The 21990-nt window shown below is 40.5% G+C and overlaps 1 protein-coding gene across 2 annotated transcripts in view; it reads right to left on the reverse strand.

The window, feature by feature from the left end:
• Window positions 1–5120: 5120 nt before the first annotated feature.
• Window positions 5121–21990, reverse strand: part of BTBD1 (BTB domain containing 1) — a 57675-nt gene continuing 40805 nt past the window's right edge. The window contains exons 5-8 of one of the 2 annotated variants that reach the window (XM_050796148.1): window positions 20777–20969; window positions 10876–10963; window positions 7373–7519; window positions 5121–6896 (exon numbers count right to left, since the gene is read on the reverse strand). In XM_050796148.1, the coding sequence (XP_050652105.1) occupies window positions 6738–6896; window positions 7373–7519; window positions 10876–10963; window positions 20777–20969 (587 nt within the window). In that variant the 3' untranslated portion in view covers window positions 5121–6737. Of the gene's footprint in view, window positions 6897–7372; window positions 7520–10875; window positions 10964–20776; window positions 20970–21990 lie in introns of those variants that run through there. The other variant, XM_050796149.1, reaches the window with a different exon arrangement.

Genomic DNA, 21990 nt, shown 5'->3' on the forward strand with positions numbered 1-21990 from the left:
GCTTGCGCAGGTAGCTGGCAGGAGCGGCCTCAGCGCCCAGCGCCCAGCGCCCAGCGCATCAGCTCTGGCCCGACGGCGACACCTTAAGGCCGGCGGAAGCGAGCCTCGTGCCCCCAGAACATGGGCAAGCCTCTTTTGTTCTGGAACTGGCCTCAGGAAGTGCAACTGCGGAGCTAGGGCCTCACCGTGTCATGGCCCACCCCCTCAGCTGATGGGAAGGTGTGTCACCTCTGGCGTTCTTTCCTAATCAGGGAAAGAAAGGTATTGTCCCTTCTCAGAATTGGAGAGCGCGGCAAGGAGTGCACAGGGCCAGGTGTCTTCTCGCTCCCGTAGCCAAGCCACAGGCAGCAGAGTCCCACGCTGCTGCCTGTGGCCATCAAGTCGATATAGAGCTTCGTGCCAGCTTGGCCCTTGTGAATCTTCCACGTATCGATGGCGCACCTACCTTGTGCCAGGCGCAGCGGATCCCACAATGTAAAAGAAAAGGAAATACACTGCGACATGTGATATGGCGAGACATGAAACAAATCAGCAGAGGCAAGATCATGGAGTCATTGAAGGCTTTCAAGCAAGGGATTAGCAGTCCAATTTGTTGTTTTAGAAAGACACCAGCTGCACTGTGGCCGACAGAGGAAAAGCCAGAAATAGGGAGATCCGCCCCCTAAATGGGAGAGGGTGGCCTGAACTAGAGTAACCGCAGGGAGGGTGGAGCGCTGATCATTTCAAGGATCTTCAGGAACTGGAATCATCAGAACTTGGGAATGACTGCATGTGCGAATAAGGGGGAAGAGTCAAGGAAATGCCCAAGTTTGAGGCCCAAAGAACAGGTCTGGGAGTCCGAGATGAGGAGTTCAGCTTTGTACATAATGAGTTGGAGATGCCCGCGGGACATCCAAGTACAAGTATTAAAGGGGTAACTGAATATATGTAACTGAAAGTTTGTGAAATCAAGGCTGGCGATAGAGATTCTGGAATCTTCTGAAAGCAGATGGCAATTGAAGCTATGGAAATGGATGAGAGTGTGTGTAAAGAGCACGAGGGCTCAGGATAGAACAGCAAGGGCAGGTAGAGAAGTCATTGACCAGGTAAGAGTACAGTGCAACGGCAACTAAGGAAACGCGCTTCAAGAGGGAATATCAACAGTGATGAACGCTCCAGAGAGAGCATGTCACATGTAACGACTGAGAAGTGGCCACAAGATTTAGAAATCAGGTCAGTGTTGGTGACCTGGGCTAGAGCAGTTTCAGTGGAGAGAAGGAAATGGAGATAATTGTAGGGAATAATCCAGTGACTTCACTGTGAAGGAGCAATTGGTATCTGAAGGGGCACATGACATTCAAATACTTATTTTTACCATATTTGAAGATTGGTAGGAAAGAGCCAGGAGAGGAGAGGTTACAGCAGAGGGCAGTTCCTGAAGAGGTAGGATCTGAGCTCAAGTAGAGACTGACTTCACTACAGGAGGCCTTAGACACTCCCTCCTTCCTAAGGGAAAGCTTAGATGGACATGTAGCTATGTTTATAGGTTTGGTGATGGGAGGTGGAATTTCTTTCATTAACTAAGGGCGGGGAAGGTGTTGAAGGTGTGAGCAAAGTGGAACAGCTTTACATTGGGACTCTCGAGACTGGCAAAGGGCTGACTATTGCAACTCACTCAGCAGTAGACAGTTAAGGAAGACCATGAAATCCTCATGATCCCAATTTATAGTTACATTATTTTATTTTATTTATTTTTGAGAAAGAGTCAGGGGGATGGGAAAAGCCTGTCGCCCAGGTTGGAGTGCAGTGGCAGGATCTCGGCTCACTGCAACCTCCGCCTCCTGAGTTCAAGCAATTCTCCCTGCCTCAGCCTCCAGAGTAGCTGGGACTATAGGCGCACACAACCACGCCCATTTTTTGTATTTTTAGTAGAGACAGGCGTTTCGCCATTTTGCTCAGGCTGGTCTCGAACTCCTGAGCTCAGGCAATCCACCTGCTTTGGCCTCCCAAAGTGCTAGGATTACAGGTGTGAGCTAGCGCCTGGCCTATAGTTACATTACTTTAAATGCCTGGATTAACCAGCTAAGAAGTTTTTTTTTGTTTTTTGTTTTTTGTTTTTTAATTAAAATTTCTTTTTTTGGCCCCAGTGCTACTACCAAAGCAGTCAGGAAGTTGAAGGTAAGGCAGACAACTGGATTGATTTAGGTATATATAAGTGTGTTGAAGGTTATTGATGAAATTGTTAAAGTGATTAAAGACCAAAGGTGGAGAGGGGTTGAGGGAGACCAAAAATAGAGTCTAACTGGGTAGAGAAGGAAGAAGAAAAGAACAGAGAGGACAAGGGGCTGCAGTCTTCAGGTTCAGTAACGGGTGTAACTGGAATGTGAGAGCTGGAAGAAACACCAAATGTTGTGGCCAAAGAGTGGGCTGTCTGAATTTACTATTTCAGATGTAGAGCAGTTCCACATCATGATAGGGTATACGGTGTGGCCATGATAAGGAATGGTGAAGTTTGCTTGAGGTAAAGAAGAAACTGGAAACCTAGGTGTGGCTGGGTTGTCCACATGGCCACTGAGGCCATGCAGTATAAAGGCTTGAGCAGAAGAAAGTGAGCCAGGTGTTAAACCAAAACCATATTTCCCTTCTTTGAAATCAGTTAAGAATTGAGGCACAAAAGCAGAACCAGCATTATATAGCAGTCATTTGTAGAATCTGCTTTGGGTGAAGTCACGTCAGCCGCAATTAGAGATTTGGCAGTTGTCATGGAAATAAAGGGGGCATCTGTGAAGGTGAGTTATGATGGCATCTGGCTAGATGGGTGAAGAGAGCGAAGAGGTGCCTTGCAGCGAACCATTCAGCCTTTCCCACACGTGAGTCAGGAGTAGGCGGTATGAGGACTTCACCGCACCAGCAAGGAGAAGAAAAGTCATCCACCCCATGTCCACCTGACTTGTTGCTCCTGCCCACATCCCTGCCTCTTGAAGGGAGAGAGAGGCAGAGTGGGAAGACATACTGCCTAACGGTGAGGGAAAACACAGAGACTGATTCAAATGGTAGGAAACCCCTTGTAAATGTTTGTGGTGGTTCATTTTATTGAGACAGGATCTTGCCATGTTGCTCAGGCTGGTCTCATGCTCTTGGATTCAAGCAACGCTCCTGCCTCAGCTTCCTCAGTAGCTGCATAACTACAGGACTCACTTTATCGTGTTTTAAATAGAGTTCCACTTAAAAACTCGCAATGGAGAAACAGGAAAAGGGATTTTTAAAAGCATATAAACTAGGTGTATGTGAATAAATACACCGTGCAGCTCTGGGGCTGGCTGTTGGGGCTGGGACTGCAAAGGTACCATCCTTCTTGTGAAGGATGTGTTTTTTCTAATTGGGGGACAATTCCAGGTCTTGAATCTGGATGACTAGAACAGCAAGTAGTACTAAAGTGGTTTGAAGAAGCACTAAAAAGTGGGACGTTTTGAACACATTGCATGTAACATATCTCATTGAAGACCTTGCTCTCTTTAATGTCTTACAAGTTTATTCCCATGTTAAAAATAATTTTAAAAGGCCAGGCACAGTGACTCACACCTGTAATCCCAGCACTTTGGGAGGCCGAGGCAGGCGGATCACGAAGTCAGGAGATCGAGACCATCCTGGCTAACATGGTGAAACCCCGTCTCTACTAAAAATACAAAAAACTAGCCGGGCATGGTGGCGGGCACCTGTAGTCCCAGCTACTCAGGAGGCTGGGGCAGGAGAATGGCGTAAACCCCGGAGGCGGAGCTTGCAGTGAGCCGAGATTGCGCCACTGCACTCCAGCCTGGGCGACAGAGCGAGACTCCGTCTCCAAAAAATAATAATAATAATTAAAAAAAAAAAAAAAACTATAGGTACTACTGTCAACACTCTGATAATGCAAGGAATCTCAATTTGTTGGGTAGATACTGGAATATCACACTTTCTTAAAACAGAAAGTATATTTTATAGTAGATAGTCAAATATCTTTTTGGGTCTCACTGCAAAGTTTGAGAATGGTGACATGTTATTTTTGAACCCTGCAAAACATTTTCTCAACTCTGTAAATGGGTTTAAATTCCACCTCCCACCACTTGATAAACTTTTTTTTTCCTGCCCCGACAGGGTCTTGCTTTATCACCCAGGCTGGAGTGCAGTGGTGCTATCATAATTCACTGTAATCTTGGACCCCTGGGCTCAACCAATCCTCCCCTCAACCTCCCAAGCAGCTACAACTATAGGCACGTGCCACCACAACCCAGCTAATTTTATTTTTCAGAGACAGGGTCTATGTTGCCCAGGCTGGTCTTGAACTCGTGGCCTCAAGTGATCCTTCTGTCTCAGCCTCTCAAAGTGCTGGGATTACAGGTGTGAGCCACCATGCCCAGCCTAGCTGACCTTTTAATTTGCCCGTGAAATGGGTACTTACCTCATACTGATGCTGTGAGAAACAAATAAGAATGTAGTCAAGTACTTATTGCAGAGCCTAGTACATAGTAGTCACTTGGGTAGTTATTATTAATAAACAGCTGTAAGATGATAGTCACACTCTAACAGTAAGATTATTTATTGGATTCTCCCACATTCATCCTCCACCTCCTGAGATTAGAACAGGGGAGAAAAACCTGAGACCACAAGAAGTGATCAAGAAACAAAAGGCAGCGGCAGTTATCGCTGCAGTTCCTATGAACTGCTTTAAGTCAGCAGTGAGGTATTTGTATTTTGTATTGCATTACTCCCATAAAGTTAAACTCAATTAACTAGAACCTCTGTTCCAAAATGGTGTTTATAGCCAGGCGTGGTGGCTCACGCCCGTAATCCCAGCACTCTGAGAGGCCAAGGCAGCTGAGGTCAGTTCGAGACCAGCCTGGCCAACATAGTGAAGCTCCGTCCCTACTAAAAATACAAAAGTTAGCTGGGCATGGTGGTGGGCGCCTATAATCCCAGCTACTCTGGAGGCTGAGGCCGCAGAATTGCTTGAATCCAGGAGGTGGAAGATGCAGTGAGCTGAGATCAGACCACTGCCCTCCAGCCTTGGCAACAGAGCGAGAATCCATCTCAAAAAACAAACAAAAAATCAAAATGCTGTTTATATTCACTTTTAGAAGAAAAAGCAAATGACAAAAAAGGGTTACATATATATATTTATTTTTAAAAATTCCAGGGGATGTCCCAAAGTTAGTAAACAGTTCTGTTTCTTGTCCTTTCTATGGCTGATGCAGTTTCAATTGTTCAGTTCAACAGAAAGGTCATTTGAAAGCTGTCCACTGTCAAGAAACACTTACTCATCTCTGGCATATCATATTTTTTAAGGCAGAAGTATTTTGTATAATGGTTACTACAGAGTGTTTACTGGTTAATTTTTAGTTAACCAGAACCACACATCCCATAGATATTCCATTTAACTGAGGTTTATATCCATAAGAGCATTACCACAGAAAAATTTCTCTTTAGCAATTTCAGGAGACCTCAGCCACCAATATACCTACCTTCTTGACAATATAAAGTGAAAGATTGCTTTGGATGAAAAATTTTTATATATTATTTAGAAAAAATTAAATTGATACTTAAAAGAATTTTGATTTTTAATCACCTTCCACAACGATTTGATATACCTTAAACTCCACTTACATTTTTTATAAGAGAATCACTTTCAAGGGAAAAAATGAATCTTACTATATTTTAAAAATCTGCTTTATAAAAAAGCATATATATGTCAATCTGCCAGATATACTTCCTATCCCCAACACAGCTGTAACAGTGACTAATAGGGTCATGACCATGAAGCAAATTTTACTTCCTAGATAGAAATGTGTAGGTGGCAGAAAGTGTATTTTTCAGCAGGAGTGATTCTGTTGGATCTCTTTACAATATCAGAGCAGTTGTTAGAAATGTTAGTATTTTATTCGGTTTCTTGCTGTGCAGGATTTTCACAATGTTGAAGTGATGTCTGTTCACCCAGTCGTCATCACCGTCATCGTCTCAGTCTTGGGAACCATCAGCAGTGTCCCCCACACAGAGAGACAGGTATAGTGGTGCAGTTTAGTGACAGAGAATCCAGTCTTAGATCCTGTTTATATCACATTTTTGTGAATTTACACAAAATTCCATTTATAGCTTTAAAACTGTACTACATAACACATTACTACTACAAAATATCCTTCTCTGTAAATGCACTGAAAATTTTCTTGGGCATTTTATTAGGCCTTTTTTAAGCATTATTACAAATGCTAACAACTAGATAGTTCAAACCCCCAAATATAAAGTCAGCTTCTTAATTTTCTGAAATTTAGTTAATACGAATTCTGTAGGAATACTGACCCATCTCTTTTCATCCAACCTTCAAAACAGTTAATTAAGCCTATTTGCCCATCTCAATTAACCTTCAAAATAGTTAAAAACAAACCCAAACTAGCTATATATAACAAGAATCTTTCAATTTCCAAACTATTGAAAGACCCTAAGTCAGCCAATCTATGAAATTATACAAGATGAAGCTGAAAAGGCTGTGCTTTTTTTTTTTAACCATTAAACCCAGTTCTTTTCTCCTAAAGTTGTAAGAAAATGGAAAATCTGTTTTTAAATCATGCAAAGATTTAAATAAACATTTTTCTATCTCCTCTAAGAAACTGTTTCTTATCTTACGATTATAAATATTCATAACACTCAAACTACTTTTTTGTGGCCATTTATGTTTTTGACACTAGATTGTATGGTACTATTTTGCCAAGATGTAGTATAATGCTAAATTATGTATAAAATATGATTTCTGGAATTTGTCCATCTTCTATTGAAGTGCCATTATTATTGCCTGGGGAACTAAAAAAGAAAAAAACAGTCTTGCTTGCAGCAGGTGTCTCATGCACTACTTTCTTCAATCCTTTTGTGCCATAGTGGGAATCTGGACCCTAAATGAGAACAAAAGGTTCCTTAGTAATTTTCATTTAATAAGCACTCAGTTTAATGTGGTGTTTTAATTAATGTTCTATTACATTACACTATCACTCCTATATACAATTTTATGATATCATTTAGAAAAAAATGAAGTTTTTACCAAAAAACTAATTAATGAATAAAAATACTGAATGTAGAGCCCAGCTATTAGAGAATAGTGAAAAGATTTTTTAAAAATTACTTTTATTTTCTGCCAAACATTCAACTGCTTACTGAAACAAAGGGCTACTTCTTAGGAAGACCTATTTCCTTTAGAACAGAGCTGTGGGGAGAAGCACTTCTTTTCAGAAGGCAGGGGAATATTTTAAGTACCAGCTTCTTTTCCCCGCTCTTTATAAATGGCTCAGCTGTCAGTGACTCCCAGCTTCTAAAACACACTTTCTGCAACATTCAAGAGGAAACCATCTGGAACATCGTGCATGATTCTTACTTTGAGTGTTGCACATGCTGTGTAGCACACATTGGGCAGGATCTCTATGGGTTCTTTGAACATGACCCTGAACGTGTTAGCCGTCCCATCACAACTAAAGCCGGTATCGTTCTGTCCCAGCGTTTGTTTTTTCTCATATTCAATGATCTGTAATTTTTAAGAGACAAGTTACATTTAAGTTAAACCAAATGAAGCAAACTACAGAATAATATGAAGCCCTTAGGCATCTCTGTGTGTGTGTGTGTGTGTGTGTGTGTGTGTGTGTGTGTGTTTTAAACAGACTCTCACTCTGTTGCCCGGTCTGGAGTGCAGTGGTGGGATCTCAGCTCACTGAAACCTCCACTTCCCAGGTTGAAGCAATTTTCGTGCCTCAGCCTCCTGAGTAGCTGGGATTACAGGTGTGCACCACCACACCTGGCTAATTTTTTTGTATTTTTAGTAGAGACAGGGTTTCACCACGTTGGCCAGTCTGGTCTCCAACTCCTGGTCTCAAGTGATCTGCCCACCTCAGCCTCCCAAAGTGCTGGAATTACAGTCTTGAGCCACTGCACCCAGCCCTAATTTTTCATTTTTTTGTGTGTGGCGATGGGATCATGTTCTGTTGCCCAGACGGTTTCTATTATTTTACTCATAGTATTTATACTTCATCTTTTTTTCTTAAATTATATTTTATGTTCTAGGGTACATATGCACAACGTGCAGGTTTGTTATGTATGAATACATGTGCCATGTTGGTGTGCTGCACCCATTAACTCATCATTTACATTAGGTATATCTCCTAATGCTATCCCTCCCCCCTCACCCCACAACAGGCCCTGGGGTGTGATGTTCCCCTTCCTGTGTCCAAGTGTTCTCATTGTTCAATTCCCACCTATGAGTGAGAACATGCGGTGTTTGGTTTTCTGTTCTTGCGATAGTTTGCTGAGAATGATGGTTTCCAGCTGCATCCATGTCCCTACAAAGGACATGAACTCATCATTTTTTATGCTGCATAGTATTCCATGGTGTATATGTGCCTCTTAATCCAGTCTGTCATTGATGGACATCTGGGTTGGTTCCAAGTCTTTGCTATTATTGTGAATAGTGCCACAATAAACATATGTGTGCATGTGTCTTTATAGCAGCATGATTTATAATGCTTTGAGTATATACCCAGTAATGGGATGGCTGGTACACTTCATCATTTTAATGTACCTATAATCCTGATGCCCTCCCTCAGTTTGTACACAAGGAGTCTGGTGTCTTCTTTTTTTTTTTTTTTTTTTAAGACGGAGTCTCACTCTGTAGCCCAGGCTGGAAGGCAGTGGCGTGATCTTGGCTCACTGCAATGTCTGCCTCCCAGGTCCTGGTTCAAGCAATTCTCCTGTCTGAGCCTCCCAAGTAGCTGGGATTACAGGCATGCACCACCATGCCCAGCTAATTTTTTTGTATTTTTAGGAGAGACGGGGTTTCAACATGTTGGCCAGGCTGGTCTCAAACTCCTGACCTCGTGATCCACTCTCCTTGGCCTCCCAAAGTGCTGGGATTACAGGTGTGAGCCACCACACCAGGCCGAGTCTGGTGACTTCTGTAATACATAATGTAAGAGTGAGGTTCCACAATCAGCGGCTGACAGTGGGGAACTTGCGCCTTCCTGGACCTGCCGATTATCCAGCTTGCTTAAGTGGGTTCATGGGGTCTACTGAATAGGATCTTAACAATATGTTAAAAAAGTATATAAAGTACAATGGGGAGTGATTGTGAAAATCTTTTATATCCTTCAGAGGTTTGCTAACGTCTTTCTGTACTTAAAAAACATGGAAACAAAATTTTCTAACCTATTAAAAAATCTTTCAAATAATTTCAGTGAGTTTAAAATTTATTAAAATATTAATATAACTTTTTGGCTGGGCACAGTGGCTCACACCTGTAATCCCAGCACTTTGGGAAGCCTAGGTGGGCAGACACCTGAGGTCAGGGGTTCGAGACCAGCCTTGCCAACATGGTGAAACCCCATCTCTACTAAAACTACAAAAATCAGCTGGGTATGGTGGCGCGTGATTGTAATTCCAGCTACTTGGGAGGCTGAGGCACAGTAATCACTTGAACTTGGGAGGCAGAGGTTGCAGTGTGCAGAGATCGTGCCATTGCACTCCAGCCTGGGTGATAGAGAGACTCTGTTTAAAAAAAAAAATAGCTTTCTAATTGGTTTATAAGTACAACAAACTGACACGAATGATGTAAATTTAGCAGCTGAATTTCACAATAAACCTTAGTGTACAGCATTGGAAAATAAGTAGAATGATTCTGTTGGCAGAGCCAATAACGCAATTCTTCCTTTTAGAGGATGGTATCTTCTTTCTGAGGTAGTATGGTATCTTTTTTGACTGTCATCAAGCCAGATGTTTGAACTGTTGTATCACAAAATATAAAACCAGTATTTTGAAAACTAACAATGCATTTTGATCATAAAGTTAACCAAAGTTTTTATTATTAAAGATAATATATTAATAACATTTTAGAGATGGTGGGTTCTTCTGTTGATAAACAAAAATGTGAAACATTTGTCTACTTTCTCATATTTTTCATGTTTCAATTTATACATAAAATATACATACAGTATTGCATATATATAAGTTTGTAAGTAAAAATACAATATGGATGTGTTTTCAAAAATAAATTTACTAATTTTACTAATCGGGGTATGCAGTCAAAAGTGTAAAGAACACCTTATTTATTAATAAGGAAAGGAAGGAGACAAGTATTTTAACTTTCCTCCAGAAAGGGGAGTAGTGCCCTATCTGAAAGAACTGAGGTGGAGAAAGCCTAAAGAATGAAGCAGGGGCCTAATGCCTGTAATCCCAATGCCTTGGGAGGCCAAGGCAGGAAGATCACTTGAGCCCTGGAGTTCAAGACCACCCTGGGCAATACGGCGAGACAAACAAACAAAAAAAACAAAGAAAAATTAGTTGGGCGAGGTGGCACATGCCTGTGGTCCTAGCTACTTGGGAGGCTGAGGTGGGAGGATTTCTTGAGCCTGGGTGATTGAGGCTACAGTGAGCTGTGATCGCACCACTGCTCTTCAGCCTGGGCGACAAAGTGAGACCCTGTCTCAAAAAAAAGTAACCAAGAATAAAGCAGGGTCTGCTCAGCCCCTCGGGAAGTCACAGGATGCTCATACCAGTTACAAGAAATTTAGTTTCAGTCCTAGAGTTGAAAGGGCCATGAAAAAGGCAGGAGGGTGTTTTAAGACTGCAGAGCAGGAAGTACTAATAGAAGGGATTCCTGGACAAAGAAGAGCTCCTTATATGCTAATGCTTTTGTGAAGGACCCCAATTTTCTGCAAGCAGACTTTTTAGATCAATTCTAAAACAGAACTCTCTATGCTTACAATGCTACTGAGAGGCCTTCTGATTCCTTTGACAATTATACTGAAATTTGGATTCTGTCAAAACAATATCTTATTGTAAAGTTACCTATTTGTTTTATTTTAAGATGATATATGGTGGAGGAGGAAACTGTACCTGTATATTCACTTGATAATCTGTAGGGCCATGAATAGATCCATATAAGCCAAATCCAACTATAGAGATCCTTCTATTAACTGTGAACCTGAGAGAAAGAAGCCAAAAATAAAATAACATAATTAATCCCATGTGTTCATATTCTGAAGGGTTATAAATTTTTTTAAGTGTAACTTGGAGGAAAACAAATTAGATATCCTTGGAAATGTCATCTGTTTGCTTACCAAAAAGCTTTCTAGAGTAGATTTGAACTTAACAGGAACCTAAAAATTGGTTTTGTAAAAGAATTTAACCTAAATATCCACTTTTGTTGTAATGACAATGTTAGTGCTATATGAGTCCAAATATTTGTACATCTTTTTCATGAACGCAGACATGTCAGCCATTAGGACTGAAGCCCAGCATCTCAAACTATAACAATTATCAATTCAATAAATACTTACTAAGGGCCTATCATATTTAGGTACTAGGCCTGGCATTGCAGAAGTAATGGTCAACAAGACAGTTTCTACCTGCATTGTGCTTACAGTCTAATGGAGGACACTGATAATACAAGAAACGAATAAATAAATAATTACAAATTGTAACAAGAGCTGTGAAGGGAGCAGGCTACTCTAATAGAATACTGGTGGCAAAAGGCTGGGACAGGACTCGAATGCAGTTTACTAACTAGAAAAATTAGTAAGTCCAGTTTGGTCATAATAGTTAAGAAATACTGACCCATCTTACTCCATTTTGTGAATGTATAAAAACTGATATTAAATACATATGGAACTGAGGCCCGGTGCGGTGGCTCACACTGCAATCCTGGCACTTTGGGAGACTGAGGCAGGTGGATCACCTGAGGTTCAGCAGTTTGAGACCAGCCTGGCCAACATGGCAAAACTCCGTCTCCACTAAAAATATAACAATTAGCCAGGCATGGTAGCAGGCACCTGTAATCCCAGCTACTTGAAAGGCTGAAGCAGGAGAATCGTTTGAACCTGGGAGATGGAAGTTGCAGGCGACCCTGCACTCCATCCTGGGCGACACAGAGAGACTCCTTCTCAAACAATAAGAAGAAGAATAAGAAGAAGAAGAAGAAGAGGAGGAAGAAGAAGAGGAGGAAGAAGAAGAGGAGGAAGAAGAAGAGGAGGAAGAAGAAGAGGAGGAAGAAGAGGAGAGGAAGAAGAAGAGGAAGAAGAAGAGGAAGAAGAAGAAGAGGAAGAAGAAGAAGAGGAAGAAGAAGAAGAGGAAGAAGAAGAGGAAGAGGAAGAAGAGGAAGAGGAAGAAGAGGAAGAAGAGGAAGAAGAGGAAGAAGAGGAGGAAGAAGAGGAGGAGGAAGAAGAGGAGGAGGAAGATGAGGAGGAAGAGGAAGAGGAAGAGGAAGAAGAAGAAGAAGAAGAAGAAAAGAAGAAGAAGAAGGAACTAAAAGCCTGTAAAATCTGACATAATTATAATGTCTTACAGTACAAAATAACATTGAGTAATTCTCAACATTTTCAGCAACAACCTCAATTATTAGTAATACTACTAGCACATCAATACCACTTCAGGAGTACTTCCTAGTGTGCCAGGCACTGAACTTCAGTTCTTTACAGAATTATTTCCTTTAGTCATCATAACAGCCCTATAAGCTAGATAACAGTACTATTTTAAACATCTGGTACAGTAAGATCACCTTAAACACTTACAAACATGTAATTTTTTAAAAAGAGATGGAGTCTTGCTCTATTGCTGAGGCTGGAGTACAGTGGTACAATCATGGCTCACCACAGGCTTGAACTCCTGGGCTCAAGTGATCCCTCCACCTCAGCCTCCCAAGTAGCTGGGCTGCAGACGCACACCACCATTCCTGGCTAGTTAAATTTTTTTTTTTTTTTTTTACAGATGGCGTCTCATTAAGTTGCCCAGGCTGGTCTAGAACTGGTCTCAGATGATCCTCCCAACTCATTGTCCTGAGTTGCTGGGATTATACGCATGAGCTACCCACTCCTGGCTCTAATATATGTTATTTATAATTTCTATTATAAAAAAGCAGGCCAGGCACAGTGCCTCATGCCTGTAATCCCAGCACTTTGGGAGGTCGAGGCAGGTGGATCACCTGAGATCAAGAGTTCGAGACCAGCGCGGCCAACATGGTGCAGCCTCGTCTCTACTAAAAATACAAAATTAGCCAGGCATGGTGGCACACGCCTGTAGTCCCAGCTATTCGGGAGGCTGAGGCAGGAGAATTGCTTAGAACCCGGGAGGCGGAGGTTGCAGTGAACCGAGATGGTGCCAGCCTGGGTGACAAAGCAAGACTCTGTCTCAAAAAAAAAAAAAAAAAAAAAAAAAAAATAGGCCAGGCACAGTGGCTCATGCCTGTAATCCCAGAACTTTGGGAGGCTAATGTGGATGGATCATGAGGTCAGGGAATGGAGACCATTCTGGCCAACATGGTGAAACCCTGTCTCTACTAAAAATAGAAAAATTAACTGAGTGTGGTGGTGTGTGCCGTAGTCCCAGCTACTCAAGAAGCCGAAGCAGGAGAATCGCTTGAACCTGGAGGCAGGGGCTGCAATGAGCCAAGATCGCACCACTGCACTCCAGCCTGGGCAACAGAGAGAGACTCACTCTCCCTGTCGTGGGGCAGGGGGAGCGGGGAGGGATAGCATTAGGAGATATGCCTAATGTAAATGACGAGTTAATGGGTGCAGCACACCAACATGGCCCATGTATACATATGTAACAAACCTGCACGTTGTGCACATGTACCCTAGAACTTAAAGTATTACAAATAAATAATAAACAATAATATATCCCGCTTAAAAAAACAGAAAATGCAGCTAAATAAGAGGAAAATTTAAAAGTATCCATAAATCCAGAGATAGCCCTTGCAAACCCTTTACATTTTTTAATCCTTTATATTTTTCAGTTACACATTTCTATAAACATATATATAATTTTAAAAATCATATCAGAATATATATATTTGTAACCTCTTTTTCATGTAAAATGATAAAAAAAAAAATTACCAATTCACTATATTTAACTAATGCCCTGTTGGATAATCTAGGTTATTTGCAGTTTTTATTATATAATAATGGCACGATGAACAATCTTACAGCTAAATCATTTTATGAAGCCTTAATTATTTTCCTTGGAATAAATTCCTAGAAGTAGAATTGCTGATGAAAATAAAAGGCACATTCTTTAAAAAATTTTTATTTTTATTTCTTTATTTACACAGGGTCTTGCTCTGTCACTCAAATTGGAGAGCAGTGGTGCAATCATGGCTCACTGCAGCTTCAACCTCTTGGGCTCAGGCGACCCTCCTGCCTCAGCCTCCTGAATATCTGGGACCACAGGTGCATGCCACTACATACAGCTAACTTTTTAAAAATTATTATTTGTAGAGGCAGGATCTCACTATGTTGCCAAGGCTGATCTTGAACTCCTGAGCTCAAGTGATCCTCCTGCCTTGGCCTCCCAAAGTGTTTTGATTACAGGTGTGAGCCACCACACCCAGTCAAAAGACAGAGTCTTTAGGCTTTAGGTAAACATTGTCAAGTTGCTTTCTGGAAAGATAACATTTTATACCCCATAAGGTATAAGGATCATTTTACTCTCAGTCTTATCAACCAGGAGTATTTTTCATTTCCTTTTGCCTTTGAGAAACTGATAGTGACAAATTCCATTTATATTTTGATTATTATTGTTACTATTTGACACAGGATCTCACTTTGTCACCCAGTCTGGAGTGCAATGGCACAATCTCCACTCATTGCAGCCTCAACCTCCCAGGTTCAAGCAATCACATACTACCATGCTCAGCTAATTTTTATATTTTTTTGTAGAGATGGGGTTTCGCCATGTTGCCCAGGCTGGTCTGGAACTCCTGAGGTCAACAGATCCTCCCGCCTCAGCCTCCCAAGGTGCGTCGATTACAGGTGTGAGTCACCACGCCCAGCCTATTTATTTGATTATTAATGAGATAAAACATTTGCTCATATGCTTACTACCCACTGGATTTTCTGTCTAATGAAATACTGAACTCATGTTCTTTTCTCATTTTTCTCTACAGATGAGTTTGTCTTTTTAATGTAGATTCAAAAGATCATGTTATATATAGATGATATTTATGCTTTGTTGGTAATATCCACTATACGTTTCCCATTTGTCACGTATCTTTTAACTTTATGGTGATTTTGTACTTAAACTTTTTGAATTATCTGTTTTCAAAATTATGATATATGCCAAGTTTAGAGAGGTCTACCACATCCTCATAGTACATAAACATTTACCTCTTCCAGCACTTTCATGGTTTTAGTTTTAATATTAAAATTTTAATTTACATGAATACGGGTATATGGGATCAGTAAGGATCTAACTTAATTTTCCCAGTGATTAATCCTTCTCTCACCTTTATCATATTCTTTTTTGTTTTTGAGACAGGGTCTTGCTCTGTTGCCTGGGCTGGAGTGCAGTGGTGAGATCACAGCTCACTGCAGCCTCAATCTCCCAGGCTTAAGCGATCCTCCTTCCTCAGCCTCTTAAGTAGCTGCGATTACAGGTGCATGCACCACACCTAATTTTTAAATTTTTTTGTAGAGATGGAGTTTCACCATGTTGCGCAGGCTGCTCTCAAACTCCTGGGCTCAAGTGAGCCGCCCACTTCAGCCTCCCAAAGTGCTGGGATTACAGGTGTGAGCCAGTACACCTGGCCATATCATTTTCTAAATGTTCGTTTATGTTAGGTTAGTTTCTGACATCTATACTCTGCTCCATACAACACTAATTTCCTATAGCTTTACAATACTTTGTCTTGTCATCTGTATTACTCTTATTAAAAGAGAAACATGTACTCTTCCAAATTAACTGCTAAGAATTTTGCCAGCCGGGTGCAGTTGCTCACACCTGTAATCCCAGTACTTGGAGAGGCTGGGGCAGGCAGATCACCTGAGATCAGGAGTTCATGACCAGCCTGACCAACATGGTGAAACCTTGTCTCTATTAAAAATACAAAAATTAGACAGGCATGGTGGCAGGCGCCTATAATCCCAGCTACTCGGGAGGCTGAGGCAGGGAGAATCATTTGAACTCAGGAGGCGGAGGTTGCAGTGAGCCCAGATCTCACCATTGCACTCCAGCCTGGGCAACAAAACAAGACTCCGTCACAGAAAAAAAAAAAAAAAAAAAAAAGAGAATTTTGCCAAGCTACTCTCCACTATCTAAAATAGTATGTGACTTCTGAAAGAAATTCTCTAACATACATAGGTTAACTTGGAAGACACTGTCCTTATTAAAGTATGATTCTACTCAAACTTTTCCAGTTCTTCATAAAGCTAATGTACTTTATATTTCTTACTGGGTTTAATCCTACTATTTAATATTATGTTACTGTTATGAATGGGATTATTCACAATACTATAGTAACATTCTATATATATAGTGATATATAAAATTACTGTAATACGGTAACATACTGTAATAGTAACACACTCAAAATATTATTTACTGATATTTACTCAATTTAAGCAAATTGTTTTATATTATAATTTTTTTGTGGTAAAATATGTACCATTTTAACCATTTTTAAGTGTACAGCTCAATGGCACTAAATACATTCATATCATTGTACAACTGTCATCATTACTCATCTCTGTAACTGAATTTTGATGACATACAGGAACACCAATGGTTTTTAAATATGCTTTTTATAAGTGGCCACTATTCTCTTTTATTGGTTCTAGTAGTTTTTTGGCTTGACACTAAGGTTATCTAGGTGGACCAGTTGTTCTCAAGAGCAGTTCCACCCTCAAGAAGGCATACTCGATTTCACAAAGGTTTAGGGGCACTACTGGCAAGGAGCCAGGGAAACTAGATTTCCTGAAATGCATAGAACAGTCTCCCGTAACTCAATCAACTTTTAGGTGTCTTGCCAGAATTCATGTAGGTAAAAAATCTGTTTATAACTACAAGCCTTGAACCTCATTCCATTTTGTTTATAAACCAGATTTTTTAGTGCATTTTTTTTTTTTGAGACGGAGTTTCGCTCTTGTTGCCCAGGCTGGAGTGCAATGGTGCAATCTCGGCTCACCGCAACCTCCACCACCCAGGTTCAAGCGATTCTCCTGCCTCAGCCTCCCGAGTAGCTGGGATTACAGGCATGCGCCACCACGCCTGGCTAATTTTGTATTTTTAGTAGAGACGGGGTTTCTCCATGTTGGTCAGGCTGGTCTCGAACTCCCGACCTCAGGTGATCTACCTGCCTTGGCCTCCCAAAGTGCTGGGATTACAGGCTTGAGCCACCGTGCCCAGTCTTTTAGTGCAATTTTAATATTCAGACTTTTACAAGAGGCGACTACCATATAAACAGAAGCAATATACAGTAAATTCTCATTATCTGCGTAAGTTATATTTCTTAATATACAGAATTAGCAAATACTAAACCACTGCTCCTAGGGGAAATATGTGTGCGTGTGTGTGTGTGTGTGTGTGTGTCTATACATATACACATATATACACACCTCACATAGATTATAATCTTAAATCCTAAAAACAGGCCGGGCGCGGTGGGTCAAGCCTGTAATCCCAGCACTTTGGGAGGCCGAGACGGGCGGATCACGAGGTCAGGAGATCGAGACCATCCTGGCTGACACGGTGAAACCCCGTCTCTACTAAAAAATACAAAAAATTAGCCAGGCGAGGTGGCAGGCGCCTGTAGTCCCAGCTACTCGGGAGGCTGAGGCAGGAGAATGGCGTAAACCCGGGAAGTGGAGCTTGCAGTGAGCTGAGATCCGGCCACTGCACTCCAGCCTGGGCGACAGAGCGAGACTCCGTCTCAAAAAAAAAAAAAAAAAAAAAATCCTAAAAACAACTCATCCAGCCAGGCAAGGTGGCTCATACCTGTAACCCCAGCACTTTGGGAGGCTGATGCTGGTGGATCACCTAAGGTCAGGAGTTCGAGACAAGCCTGGCCAACATGGTGAAACCCCATCTCTACTAAAAATACAAAAGTAGCCATGTGTGGTGGCACATGCCTGTTAATCCCAGCTACTTGGGAGCCTGAGGCAGGAGAATCACTTGAACCTGGAGGTGCAGTGAGCTGAGATCGCTTCAGCGTGGACAACAAGAGCGAAACTCCATCTCAAAACAAACCAATAAACACCTCGTCCTAGTATATTCTATTTTCTTTATTCCACAAAAGAGAAAACAGAATTTGGAAGTGTTAAGTGACTTGTCTGAGGCTGCCCCACTAAGAGGTGCCAGAGCTGGGATTCAAGCCCCATTCAACCTGCCCAAGAGCCAGAGTTTCCTGCACTCCACTGCACTGTCCCTCCCCGTCTCCACCTCTGTAGGAGAGCTGAAACAGGAAAGTAGAGCCTTGCCTTGTTCAGCCACAGCTGGAAACATGCTGGTCTGGCAACTAAAGCCTTTGCTGAAAATGACTAAGAAAGTGCCCCGAGTATTGACTTTACAGGTTACAGATAAATTTCAGCCAGTAGGCAAGTTCAGAAATAGACACCATGAGTAGGATCAACTATACATACTCTTTTACTTGGAACCTTTAAAGAAAACGTAAGTGGCAGCAATGCTGCTCATGGTATTTAAGACATAACACACAGGTACTGTGCAGCTGAAACTGTCTCATCATGGTGATACATATATGTACAGCAACTGACTACTTCAGTTTGCCTTCTAGTGTTGTCCTACCCAAAGTCTATGTATTGAACTACATATTTTACTATAAGTTACATTTATTTCCCCTTTATATGATAACTAGATCACTCATCAATTACAAAATGTATAAAGCATATTATCTATGAATTTTATTTCAGGTTAGTAAAGTGGGAATTACAAAATATTTATTAAAAAAAGAGAGAACTGGGTTTGATAGGGTTGTGAACTACTAATGTATATAATGCCATTAGCAAATAATCAATCAGAATTATAATAACACTGCTGAAAACAGCAAGGATAGTAGGCATCTCTATCTTGAGGTTTCAGTAGTTTATCATGGCAAACAAGTACCCTTCTAGGCCTAATCTAGTAAGAATTATATCTGGAATGAAGGTGAAATTTTATCAAAAACCTTTCTGACATCGACTGAAATCAAATTGTTTTTCTTCTTTGATCTGTTGTGAGAATTATACTAATACATTTCCTAACACTGAGCCATTCTTTCAATCTCCAAATAAATTCTGTTTGGGTCATACAGTGTTATTCTCCTAAGGTACAGATTCAATATCCTAATGTTTTACACAAACTTTCTTCTTTATATTGAGATTGATCTAGATTTTTTTTGTCTTGCCTGATTCCTATATAAGGGTTACGCTTCCTTCAATAATTAACCAAGTAGTATTTTATTCTTTTAATGCTCAAGGAAACTAACTGTTCCTTGAGGATTTGACAAAACTCACCTGTAAAAACCACCTTGTGAAGGGACAGTTCTTTGATAACTTTTAATTCCTTCCATGGTAATTGGTCTATTCAGGCTTTCTTCTTCAGTCAATTTTGATAATTTATATTTGCCTATAAAATGATCCATTCCATCAACATGTTCAATTTATTAGCACAGAATAAACCCAGAATTAAAATAAAAATGTCAGCATATAATTGTATTCCCGTTTTTACTTCTAAATGTGAATGTTTATTACCTTCGCCAGAGGTTTATTAGTCTTTTAAAGGAACCAGCTTATGGATTTATCAATTCTACTATTTCTAATTCGTTAATTTTTGCATTTATCTATTTACTTTCTCTTTTCTTAGAGTTATTTTGCTATTTGTTTTCTAGCTACTTGGGCTGAATGCTTAAATCATTTATTTCTACTCTATTTACTATAAGTAGTTAATTATTATTTTTTATTTGTGTGCAGCTTTGGCCTCATCCCATAATTTTTTACATATAGTTATTGTGAATTATTATTAAACAGCCTACAAAGTACATTTTTAATTTCCATGTTAACTCGAGATTTATAATAGTCCCCCATCCAACCAGATTTCTCTTTTTTAACCAACTTGTTAATTTCTAGTTTTATACTGAAGTGCTATTCAACAAATGAAAATCCAAAAGTCATGTTTTGTGAAGACTGGCACTGATTCTATTTTGACACTTGACCTAAAGAAACACAATACAGCAAAGACAATTTCTTCAACAGGATTATATGCATGCATTTTTCAAGATTCTTGATTTTTTTCTCAAAGTTTTTATAAATGTATACTGAGATATTTTCCCTGCAACATCCATGCAAAGAAAAAACTCACACTAAACATAGTAAGGTTGCATTTATTAATTGTAGCCCTAAGCCTGTAAAAATAATGTTTGATCAATTAAGGTCTAGAGCTCAGCTCACTGGGCAGTGGTGATCCAAACAAAAATCACATAACAGCCAGGTGTGGTGGCTCACCCCTGTAATCCCAGCACTTTGGAAGGCTGAAGCAGGTGAATCACTTGAGGTCAGTAGGTCAAGACCAGCCTGGACAACATGGTGAAACCCTGTCTCTACTAAAAATACAAAAATATTAGATGGGCATGGTGGTGCATGCCTTACAGGTTTGCCGAGTAACGGGAGGCTGAGGTGGGAGGATCGCTTGAACCCAGGAGGTGGAGGTTACAGTGAGAGAGATCGCGCCACTGCACTCCAGCCTGAGTGACAGAGCCACTCCATCTCGGGTGAAAAAAAAATCACATAACAGAAGGTCCAACCCAATCCTTTCTTACTCTGTTTTTTTCTTAAGAAGTCACCCTCACTCATAAATCAGTGAGGAGGGCGGGATGCCTCAGTGACTTCTTGACTCCTGTATTAACTTAACTTAAAAGTGTATTAAACAAAGTATAAAATGAAATGTTGGTTAATTATCTCCCATAATATATAAAAAAGGCCAAATGGTAACTGCTACCCCCACTCTACCCCCGTATCCCCAATATAACAGATACCTGATTCGATCACTCGTCCCACTGTAACCCCAGCGGCTTTCTACTTGCTGGAATCTATTGATGCAGCATTCCTTTCCTCTGAGGCAGCACCTTGGTCGGTCAATGTATTCAACTCGGGGTTTAGGGTTGACAGTAAAATGAAGAAAGAGGTTTACCACTTCACGATCTGACAAAATTCCAGATTGAGCAGGACCTGTGGAAATAAAAACATAAACCTAAAAAAAGCAATTTGATTTCAATTCCTAACTTTGGAATACTCCACTTAAAGTAAATTCAAATCTAGAGGATGTAACATAAAAATAGGGAAAAAAAATCTTAGCATATATAATCTTTGCATATATTTTAAAGTTTCGATAAATCCATTTGAGGTTAAACACATTAATTAAAATGTTAAAAGCATTAATTAGTCAAAATTTAGATTCAGGAATAAATGCTGTTCCTTATGGATGCCAGGAATCCTCCTTTCTCACCTTATATAAAAATCAACTCGAGATGAATCAAAGACTTAAATCTAAGAAACCATAAAAATTCTAGAAGACAGCATCTAGAAAACTCTTCAAGACATTGGCTTAGGTAAATAATTCATGACTAAGAACCCAAAAGCAAATGCAACAAAAACAAAAATAAATGAATGGAACCTAATTAAACTAAAAAGCTTTTGCACAGCGGAAGAAATAATCAGCAGAGCAAACACACGACCCACAGAGTGGGAGAAAATATTTGCAAACTATGCATCCAACAAAGGACTAATATCCAGAATCTACAACTCAAACAAGTCAGCAAGAAAAAAAACCCAAATAATCCCAGGACAAAGTGTGCAAAGGACAGGAAGAGACAATTCTCAAAAGAACATATACAAGTGGCCAACAAACATATGAAAAAATGCTCATGTTCATCACTAATTATCGTGGAAAGGCAAATTAAAACCGCAATAAGGTATCACCTCACTCCTGCAAGAATGGCCATAATTAGAAAAAAAAAAAAAAAAAGATGCTGGCGTGGATGTGGTGAAAAAGTAACTCTTTTACACTGCTGGTGGTAATGTAAACTACTACAATCACTAAGGAAAACAGTATGGAGATTCCTTAAAGAACTAAAAAGGGCCAGGCGTGGTGGGTCATGCGTGTAATCCCAGTACTTTAGGAGGCTGAGGTGGGCAGATCACGAGGTCAGGAGTTTGAAACCAGCCTGACCAACATGGTGAAACCCCATCT

This window comes from Macaca thibetana, chromosome 7 (assembly GCF_024542745.1).
Source record: "Macaca thibetana thibetana isolate TM-01 chromosome 7, ASM2454274v1, whole genome shotgun sequence".
NCBI classification, from domain to species: domain Eukaryota; kingdom Metazoa; phylum Chordata; class Mammalia; order Primates; family Cercopithecidae; genus Macaca; species Macaca thibetana.